At 50.5% G+C, this 10,808-nt stretch overlaps 1 protein-coding gene across 3 annotated transcripts in view; it reads right to left on the reverse strand.

Moving 5' to 3' along the window:
• Positions 1-3,491: 3,491 nt before the first annotated feature.
• MUS81 (MUS81 structure-specific endonuclease subunit) overlaps positions 3,492-10,808 on the reverse strand; it is a 17,493-nt gene continuing 10,176 nt past the window's right edge. For all 3 annotated transcript variants that reach the window (XM_077919963.1, XM_028709732.2, XM_028709731.2), the window contains 7 exons: positions 9,647-9,759; positions 9,054-9,170; positions 8,070-8,165; positions 6,592-6,714; positions 5,759-5,862; positions 4,483-4,566; positions 3,492-4,133 (listed from right to left, as the gene is read on the reverse strand). In XM_077919963.1, coding sequence (XP_077776089.1) covers positions 4,067-4,133; positions 4,483-4,566; positions 5,759-5,862; positions 6,592-6,714; positions 8,070-8,165; positions 9,054-9,170; positions 9,647-9,759 — 704 coding nt within the window. In that variant the 3' untranslated portion in view covers positions 3,492-4,066. The remainder of the gene's footprint in view (positions 4,134-4,482; positions 4,567-5,758; positions 5,863-6,591; positions 6,715-8,069; positions 8,166-9,053; positions 9,171-9,646; positions 9,760-10,808) is intronic.

Below are 10,808 nucleotides of genomic sequence, written 5' to 3' on the forward strand. Positions count from 1 at the left end.
TTCAAATGTGTGTCTGGATGCTTCCCAAATGGACCAAGGGCTCCAGAATCTTTGGGGAATAAGCCTTGTCCTTTTCAGTCTCTTCAAGGCTCCCCAGCAGGTAGGAAGGCTTTCCCAGCCAGACACCCATCCTAGATGCTAGAGCCGGTCTAACCCCACCTCCAAAAGGATATTGTACTGCTAGGAAAAGTTGGAGCAGCTCCCATACGAGGAAAGGCTAGAACATTCTGGGCTTCTTAGCTTAGAAGAAAGGTGAGTAATTGGAGACACAATACTTAACGCCTGGTGTTCGGCAAGTGAATAGGGAGATGTTTTTTCTCCTTCTCTCTGATACTAGAACCCAATGGGGGGGTCATCCAGAGAAGCTGAATGTTGCAAGAATTAGGACAGACAAAAGGCCGTCCTTCGCAATGGCCATACAGTGGTATCTCGGGTTAAGAACTTAATTCGTTCTGGAGGGCCGTTCTTAACCTGAAACTGTTCTTAACCTGAGGTACCACTTTAGCTAATGGGGCCTCCCGCTGCCGCCACGCGATTTCTGTTCTCATCCTGAGGTAAAGTTCTTAACCCGAGGTACTATTTCTGGGTTAGCGGAGTCTGTAACCTGAAGCGTCTGTAACCCGAGGTACCACTGTAGTTAAACGATGGAATTTGCCTACACAAGTAGGCGTGATGGCCACTGACTTTTTAAAAAAGGGGGGGGGGGTCAGAGAAATTCACGGAGGACAAGACTGTATTGTCGCTCCAAGATCAGAAGGCAGCATTTCTCACAAGCAGGAGAGAGCGCTACTGAACAAGCCCTCGCAGCCAAAGAGCTATAACTGGAACCTCAATCGTACCAACTTAGCTGCGATTCCTGCATTGCAGGGGGTTGAACTATAGATCAACTATAGATGGGGAACCTCTCACCCTTAACGTTCCGTGACTCTCAAGGCGCCGTGAATTTTCAGCAGGGACCACACATTCCATACAGTTAAGTGCCGAGAAACCAGGCGAAATGCGAATGTGCGCACCTGTTGTGCTCAGGTCCCAATTGTGGGCTTTTCCCAGAGACGTTTAGTTGGCCATTGTGAGAACAGGATGCTGGACTATTGCTTTGTCCCGCAGTCAGGCTCTTATGTAGCCGCATTCCCACCAAAAAGGGCAGGGGTGGATTTGAACCGGGAGCAGGGGACCTGTAGCCCTCCTGATGCTGTTGGACTTCCAGCTTCTGCCCTGCTAGACCACTGGCTATGCTGGCTGTGGGTGGTGGCAACCCAAGAACATCTGGATGGGCCACAGCTGTTGGGAAGGACCGCAGCTGAAGGATGGAGCATCTGTTTTGTAGGCCCTCTGGTTCCATCACCAGCATCTCCAGGCAGGGCAGGGAGCGTCTCCAGTCTGAGACCCTGGAGAATCACCACCACTAAGAAAGTTGGGGTTCCCCTCTCCTGATCTGAAGCAAGGGCCCATCAGCACAGCTTTGCACCTCTGAAGGGGGCAGACCAGGTGACCCAGGCTGAGAAGCCCCAAAAGTAAGGCAGCACAAAGGTGAAATAGCCAAGAGCTTGACCTGGCATGTATTTGGCTCAAATCTCCCTTTGGCCACAGACTCACCAGGTGGGAGCCTCACATGAGGCGTTTGGTGAAGAGGCCAACAACGAAGCAGCTTTTACACAAACATGCCTTGCTTGTGCTTTATGGGCACTGAGGCTCGAGCGAAGTGACGCTCCTGTTATTTTTGCATTTTATAGTTGAAATTTGTACTTGTAAACTGTCCCGAGGAATTCTGTGAGTGGTCAGTATTCTGTCAACACTGGAAATGAAGGAATAGCTGCCGGGAGTGTAATTGGGAGGGGAAGATTACAGTGGGATAAGGACTTTTCCAAGGCTTTTGCACCCTGCTGAACCTGCCCCCAACCTCCAAAAGACACATTTTATTTTCCTTAGGGAAGTACGCAAGTCTTGTTAATATTTTCCTTGTAAGGGAAGACAAGAACACTGGTGAATCAGGCCAAAGCCCCGTCTAGCGCAGCATCCTGTCCTGACATTGGCCAACCAGATGCCCCGATGGGAAGCTCACGAACAGGATCTAAGTGCGACAGCCGTTTTCCCATTGCTAGCCATTGCTAGGCTTATCAAGGAGTTTCTCTAATCCTCTTTTAAAGCTACCTGATACTGTGGGAGCAAATTCCATGGTCGAAACTATGCCCTGCAGAAATAAGGGCTTTCGTTTGTCTTTCCTGAATCCTCCAGCATATTCAGCTTCATCGGAGGCTCCCTGCTCTTCCCAGCAGGCATAGGGGGGCACAAAGAAGCTGGAAGGTGGGGCGTTTTCAGTGGGGGAATGGCACAAGAAGAAAAGGCGAAGCACCTCCCCCCCCCCCCCCGCCGCCCCATGCTGGTCTTCTGCTTCAAACTGCAGCCTCAGAGGCTGAATTTCTTAAAACCAAATGGCTGTCTCCCCCCCCCAAAAAAGAAGCACAGGACACGTTGCTCCTCCTATCAGGCAGGCAAAACCAGCCACTGGGCACAACTTGGTAATTCACCCAAAGACTGCAAAAAACACGCATATATTTCCTCTCCCCTGTGTTTAATTAGAACAGGCAGTCTAAAAATGGACTGTTTCTGACTCTGAACTTTGGAAGGGGGGGGGGGATCATAATATTTGTATTTAAATATTACAAATTCTTCCAATGATTGTGCTGAGGGGAAATACTGGAGACTGCTTCTTTTCCCGTTTTCTCCCATTAATTTCCACACAGAACACTTTCAGGGCATTTTGGGGGAGGGGGGTGGATGAGCATTTTAAATATTTAAACTGAAATATACTTTTCAGTTGCTTCCAATTTACTCACCTACGGCAAAAAAGAAGAGCCCGCCCATGTCTTGAAACAAATTAAGAAGAGTCCTTAAGACCAAATCCCACTTCCAACGTTTAATGCTTCTAGCACCTGAGGTTCCGTTTAGCCTGCATACACACCGTATATTTAAAGCACACGGCCTTCCCCAAAGGATCCTGCGAGTTTACAAAGCTGAAATTCCCAGCACCTTTAGACAACAGTTCCCATGATTCTTTGGGGGGAAGCCATGTTGGTGCATACGCAGCCTTAGGTATGATAGGTCATCATGGGATTTTGGAGTTGGAAGGCACCGCAGAGACCATACAGCCCCAACCCAGTGCTCAGCACATGACCCGCAATACAGGGTGCAACTCAATCCTGCCAGGCTCTGCTTACATACCTCCAGCCGGAGAGAGCCCAGCACTGCGCACAGCAGTCTGGTTCCACTCTCCAAAGAGTTCCTGCCATTACGAAACTTCTCCTAATGTTCCTAAGCAGGTCTCTGCTTCTCGGCAATTACTAACTGGTTGCAGCCCTGCCCTCCGTCGCTGTGGATTTGTCTATAATTTCCTTTTAAAGCTGTCCCTCTCTAATTCGGTAAGAAGGTGTGCGGTGTCAAAAAGTACTTTTCTGGGCACCTCAGGGGTTGAAGACATAATAAGAAGAGCCTTTGCAAAACAAAATGTTACAATTTTATTAGAATATCGACAGATTTTTTTAAAAATAAAAAAGGAAGAAAAAACCAAGAGGGATGAGACTTGGCAGGCCCTAATTTAGCAGCCAAAAGGGGCCCAAAATACCCAGTCGGGCAGTGCTCTTCCTCAAACAGTCTTGTGGGTGGTGTAACCGACAGAGTCAACCTGGACCCCTCATAAGTTTGTGGCAAGGAAGTGCATTTTGGGCTAGTAAACATCTGGCACATAATGCTAGAGCAGGGGTGGTGAACCTGTAGCTCACCAGATGTTGCTGAATGAAAAAGGTCACTGGCCCGGAAAGCCTCGGGTTCCCTGCCCCTGTGATGAGGCAATAGGACAAACCCACCCTTTCCTTGGCACCTGTGTTTTACAAGGAGCAACAGTGCTGGGTGTCTCTGGGGCCAGCTTCCCACAGCTGCTGGCTGCTGAAATACGGTAACTGTGATCACACAACAGGCCTTCCTCTAACTCTGGTGGCAGTGGGGAGGCGTATTCCACGTGGGCTGGTGAATCGTTGGCATGCAGGCGCACCCACAGCCTCCCACTGATTCAAGGCAGAGGTCCTGATGTGCAGTACAACTGAGCCAAAGTCTTGCTCAAGGCAGGGCCCAAGTTCCTGGAGCAAAAGAGGAAGGAAGAGAGCAAAAGGACAGAGGTTAGGAGAGCCAACAACAGGACAATTGTCAAGGCAACGGGGCTCTCCGAGGTTCAGGCTACAGGGTTGGACCCTCAGGGTGTGGTGAAGACCGACCGGCCCCTCCCTCGGTACTTTTTCTGGCCTCGTTTCCCAAAATCCCACAGTGAAAACCCTGTTCTAGGCTGCTGACTCTCTTCTCTGCTAGATCTCTGTCCGTTGCCTGGGCTCCCAAACCCACATCCTGTGTGGTTCTTGCACAAGATGCCTTTTGCACGCTGAAGCTCCAGGCCTGGGGAGGGGAGGGGAAACATGCAGCTCTGTCGCTCACCTCTGCAGTTTGCCGCATTTGACATCGCTCAGCAGCTGCTCTTTGCACCGTGGCGTTGGGCAAGAGGCGTAAGCAGCCAGGAGGCTGAAGGGAAGGAGAGGAAGCGGGAGAAGGGGGTCATGGATGGCAAACCGAAACCCATTCAGATGGCTTACAGCAGGGATGGGGAACTTGAGGGCCTCTGGACGGTGCTGGACCACAACTCCCACCACCCCTCACGACTGGTTATGTTGGCTGGGGCTGATGGGAGGTGGAGTCTAACAGCCTTTGTATGCCCTGGCTAAGAGCAAGGAAACCTGCCTTGTGCTAGGCCAGGCTTATTTTGTCCTACTCTGATTGGCAGAAGCTTTCCAGGGTCTCGGGAGGTAAGGGGTACTTCCCCAACCCCTGCCACCTGAATCTGGGGGAGGAGGGACACGAAAGAGGTACACAGAAGTATGCATGGGTAGGGGGAATGCCTCTCTTGTAATACAGTGGTACCTCTGGTTAAGAACTTAATTCGTTCTGGAGGTCTGTTCTTAACCGGAAGCACCACTTTAGCTAATGGGGGCCTCCTGCTGCCGCCGCGCCGCTGGAGCACAATTTCTGCTCTCATCCTGAAGCAAAGTTCTTAACCTGAGGTAGTCTTTCTGGGTTAGCAGAGTCTGTAACCTGAAGCGTATGTAACCTGAAGTGTCTGTAACCCAAAGTACCGCTGTACTAGGGATCAGCCCAGCTGCATTGTGGGAGATTCAGGAATGGCAAAAGAAAGGCTTTCTTTACGCAGTGCATAGTTCAACTGCGGAACCGGCTCCCACAAGAAGTAGTGATGGCCACTCCCTTGGATGGCATTAGGTGGTCGGCTGCTCCAAGGAGGAGAAGGCTATCAATAGTTATGAGTTGTAGCGGCTATATTGTACCCTCCAGGATCTGAGGCAGCCTGGGAAACACAAGTGAGAAGAGTGCTGTTGAGCTCAGCTCCTTCTTTAGGGCTCCCCATTGGGGCATCTGGTGAGAATAGGATGCTTGATGGGCCTTTGGGCTGACCCAGATGGGCTCCTAGGTTTCTATATTAAGCTAGGCCAGGGTTTCCCAAACTTGGGTCTCCGGCTGCTTTTAGACTACAATTCCCACCATCCCTGACCACTGGTCCTGCTAGCTGAGGATGATGGGAGTTGTAGTCCAGCTGGGGACCCAAGTTTGGGAAATGCTGAGCTAGGCAATGCAGTAGAGGACAGCCTCCTCCACCACCCCAACCAGCCAATGACCTTGTGTCTTTCATAACCTGTCTCCGCACCTAGCTGGTGTTTTGTATCTCTCCAGGATGGCAGCTGCCTTGTCTCCACTGATGCCGCTGATCTGCATGAGTTGCCGCGCAAAGACCTCACTCACTGTTTGGGCCTGGGAGAGGGAGGGGTAAGAGAGTTGATAATAATAGTAATAGTAGTAGTAGTAGTAGTAGTAGTAGTAACAATAATTTTATTATTTATACCCCACCCATCTGGCTGGGTTTCCCCAGCCACTCTGGGCAGCTTCCAACAGAATATTAAAAACACGATAAAACATCAAACATTAAAAACTTCCCTAAACAGGGCTGCCTTCAGATGTCTTCTAAAAGTCAAGTGATAGTTTATTTCCTTGACATCTGATGGGAAGCCACTACTGAGAAGGCCCTCTGCCTGGTTCCATGTAATCTCACTTCTCAGAGGGAACCGCCAGAGTCTGGGCTGATCAAGAAAGGCGCCCCTACCTTCAATTTGCTCTCTACACACACACACACACACACACACACACACACACACGTTAAAAGAAGAAAGAAAGCAAGAGAGAAAAGGGAAGAATAGCAAGCACCCTTTCAGGATTGTTGGTGGCGCAAACAAGAGAGAACTTTGCAAATCATACCCGCGAGGAGAGAAGAGGAGGGGGAGACACGGCAGTGGCCTTTAACCACATGAGGAGTCATAGGATTGCAGAGTTGGAAGGGGGCATGGGGATCATCTAGTCCAACCCCCTGCAGTGCAGGAATCTTTTGCCCTAACGTGGGGCTCGAACCCACAGCCCTGAGATTAAGAGTCTCGTGCTCTGCCGACTGAGCTATCATTGAAGTATGTGGAGTACATTAGAAACTACCTTGTTCTTCACGGCCCCTTCGTTAAACTCAGCAAAGGTCAGAAGCCGGCAGGAGCCAGCACTGGGCTGCAGAGGGCGCTCCTGCTCCAGTTCCTCCTTGGTACAGCTCAGAAGGGTTTTGTCCTAGGGAAGACAAAGGAGGAACAGTCCTTAGCAGCTACAGGGCTCACAACCTCGTTCTCCTCCACTCTCCCCTTTCAGACTCACAGCACCACCTTTTCCTCCTTCTTCCTGCCTCCAGCGCCCTTGTATGGATGGCCAGCTTTTTCATTATAAACTTGCCGAACATTTGTTTCAGTCCTGGAAAACCCAAGTAAGCTCAAGCGAGCAAAGAACTTCTATTTCATTCACGCGACAGCTAAATGGGCTTGCCTGCTGAAGTTGTCGCTGGATTAAAAGGAACAGAGAAATCTGTTTTACTGAGTTGCATCAATGGTCCTCTTAGCCCTACGTTGTCTACAAACTTGCGCTTCCAGCTGTTTTTGGACTACAGCTCCCATCATCCTTGACCACTGGTCCTGCTAACTAGGGATGATGGGAGTTGTAGTCCAAAAACAGCAGGCAACCCAAGTTTGGAAAAGCCTGCCTACACCAACCTTGGACTTACAACTCCCCTCATCCCTGGCTAGCAGGCCCAGTAATCAGGGATGATGGGAGTTGTAGTCCAAAAAATATCTGGGGGCCCAAAGTTTACACCAGCAGCAGTGGATTTTCAGGGTTTAAGGCAGGGTGCTCTCTCGTCAATAAACTATGAGGGTTTCAGACAGGGTCTTCCTTTCCCAGCCCTACCCAGAGATGCTGGAGACTGAACCTGGGGACATCTGTGTGCAAAGCTGATGCTCGACCACTGAGCTATGACCCTTCCTTGAAAGAAACCTTAATATGACAAGGTTTCCCCAGTTAACTGAATCTCTATAGAACAGATCAATCATTCTAAAAGGGGTGGTGGTGGACAAACCAGCCTCATCTTTGCTTCCTGGTGATGCACAAGTACATGTGGAGGCCGATGCTCCCTCCCAAAAGAGGTAGAACCTACCTGTGTGATTCCAAACGCTTGCATTTTAAAAAATCTGACCATTAACTGAGTGGAGGTTGTTGTTTTTAACTGCCACTCAGAAAGGTATTTAAAAGCAATTAATATAACCTTAGCCGATTTAACATTGCGCCCTGATTATCTGTATGCTGGAGGCTAGGCCTAGGCCTGGATAAATAAGATCCAATCACAACAATAAATCAGTAATAGTAAGTGTTCCTGAGCAGATGCAGAGTGCTGCGAACACAGCACTAAGTAACTCCCAACCAGTCTTGGCACATCTTGGGAGAAAAGAAGCAGGGCAAGAGCTTAAGTCAAATCTTTTAAAACCAAAGGATAAAAATACACAGAAGAGGCAGGCAGTTACAGCAGAGAAACAAACTAAATGTGCCACTCTCCTGGGTGAGAAGCCCCCCCCCCCCATTTCACCCCGCTCCAAACTCGCCTCGTACAGTCTGGTCAGCTGACGTGTCATCAGGGTCAAATACGCTGCGGATTCCCGTAGGTCCCGAGTGCGTTTAACAAAGAAGCCATCCACCACCTGGGAAAGACAACGGTTATCTTTTAAAAATAAAATAAAAATAAAAAATCAATTTTTATTTGTTTTCACAATCCAGTAAAATAGTATCTATAACAGAGAGAATTGAAAAGACAAGAAAGAAAGCAAAAAAGGAAAGAAGAGGGGGGGGAAAGAGCAAAGGGGTAAGAAATGTTAGAAAACTTCTGGTTTTCCGTCTGCCAGTTACATTAAAGGTAAAGGTAAAGGACCCCTGACAGTTAAGTCCAGTCACAGAAGACTCTGGGGTTGCAGCACTCATCTCGCTTTATTGGCCGAGGGAGCCGGCCTACAGCTTCCGGGTCATGTGGCCAGCATAACTAAGCGAATCAGAGCAGCTCATGGAAACGCCGTTTACCTTCCCGCCGGAGCAGTACCTATTTATCTACTTGCACTTTGACTTGCACTTTCGCACTGCTAGGTTGGCAGGAGCAGGGACCGAGCAACGGGAGCTCACCCCGTCACGGGGATTCGAACTGCTGACCTTCTGATCGGCAAGCCCTAGGCTCAGTGGTTTAGATCACAGCGCCACCCACATCCTGGCCAGTAACATTAGAAAAGGGTTATTTGAGACATTTGGTCCATCCTCTCTGCTTTCTGTTAAACCATATTGGAAAGACGACGGTTATCACGGCTGCTGGAAGCTGCCAGTGCCCTTCCCAGGTGCAGGCAGCTAAAGCCTTCCCTAACCCCCCAAATATGCAACCCTGAAGCGGTTGCCATGGCAGGGGACAAGTTAGGGATGGAGGCAGGATCCAGGGTGGCTGAGTGCTGGCAGAGCCTGGGGGAAGCATGCACAGCGGCAGCCCTACCTGGGCTTGAGGTAACACAGCCAGGTAGACTGAAGTACCGACTCTCCTGGGGAGCCCCTACCTGGGTGTTGGTCATCGCTTGCTGGAGAGTCTTTTCGGGCAAGCTGAGGTGTTGTGTGGAGCCCGATTCTTCCACCAGGTAGATGGGGTGAGAAATGCCACATTGCCGCAGACGGAACTAGGAAGAAGTGAGCAGTTAGTTATGAGCTGGGGGTGCTGCAGGTGTGGGAGTGGAGAAGCCTTCAGAGCTCTCCAAGTGCATGCTCTCTCTCACACACACAAAACGACTGCTTTCCAGGGCTCTCGACACATGCTCAGAGGAACTCTCGTCTAGTGCAATTACTTTCTGAAATGTTGCAGAGTGGCAGAGGGGGAGGGAAGGGAAGCAGGACATCTCCCTCTTGCTCTGCTGAGCAACTAGCTCCCTTGGGCTCTCCTCCTCCCTAAGTGCCACTGAGCAATAGCCGTTCCATCAGGCTGTGGAGCAGAGAAGGCAAGCAGGACTATTCCTTCAGCTGTGATGGGACAGCTACTGCCTGTGGCTCTCATCGCGGTCACTGAGCCACGACCATTGCATCAGACTGCCTGATCCCAGCCCCTTCCCTTCACGGGGCTCCAGGCGACTACTCTCCCCACCCAGACACAGCGCAGCACCTTCTGCTCACGAAAGCGGCCGTCAATGATGCTGCTGCACAGGTCCGGCATCCGTTTCCGTTCTACCACGTAGTCCAGCACCAGCTCCCGAGCGGCAGGTGGCTGTGGCTGTCCTGGAAAACGAAAGAAGGGGGAGGAGGGCGACTGTTTAAAAGAACGTCGATTTAGCCTCAACCTGGTGAACCAAGGGAGAGATACAACCAGAGCCCCTTCCCACAGCGCCAATCAGCCAGCAACGCCAGACACCAGGGGAATACAGGGCTCTCCAGGACTTCAGGCTCCCTACTTGAAGAATGGTGCAAAGTGAATGTGGGACCCTCTGCAAGCAAGGAAGATCATAGAATCATAGAGTTGGAATAGACCACAAGGGCCATCAAGTCCAACCCCCTGCCAAGCAGGAAACACCATCAGAGCACTCCTGACATATGGTTGTCAAGCCTCTGCTTAAAGACCTCCAAAGAAGGAGACTCCACCACACTCCTTGGCAGCAAATTCCACTGTCGAACAGCTCTTACTGTCAGGAAGTTCTTCCTAATGTTTAGGTGGAATCTTCTTTCTTGTAGTTTGGATCCATTGCTCCGTGTCCGCTTCTCTGGAGCAGCAGAAAACAACCTTTCTCCCTCCTCTATATGACATCCTTTTATATATTTGAACATGGCTATCATATCACCCCTTAACCTCCTCTTCTCCAGGCTAAACATGCCCAGCTCCCTTAGCCGTTCCTCATAAGGCATCGTTTCCAGGCCTTTGACCATTTTGGTTGCCCTCCATCTGCCCCCGAGCCACAGCCTTTTTCCGAAGCATTGGCTGAGTTACTCAAGCTCATCTTGCTGGGGGGGGGGGGGTTGGATGATGAGATGACCCTCAGGTTCTGCGATTCAACGAAAGGCAACTTTCTAGACTTTAAAGCTTTTTCAAAATGGGTAATGCCCAGAGGCTCCAGCTTGGGCCCAAGACTGAGGGGGCCCCAGTGTCACATGACATGTCTTGTGACGTCACATGCATGACATGCATCGTGCGCACATCGTCGAGAGGGGGCCAAGGACCTGGCCCAGTGCCACTCGGCACCAATGGCTGCAGCTCCTCCACTCTCATGCTCAGGAGGAGCCTGTCACTGATGCTGCACTGTGTTTGGCCAAGGAATTGGCGCCTATGCTAATGC

Source organism: Podarcis muralis, chromosome 16, assembly GCF_964188315.1.
Source record: "Podarcis muralis chromosome 16, rPodMur119.hap1.1, whole genome shotgun sequence".
NCBI lineage: Eukaryota > Metazoa > Chordata > Lepidosauria > Squamata > Lacertidae > Podarcis > Podarcis muralis.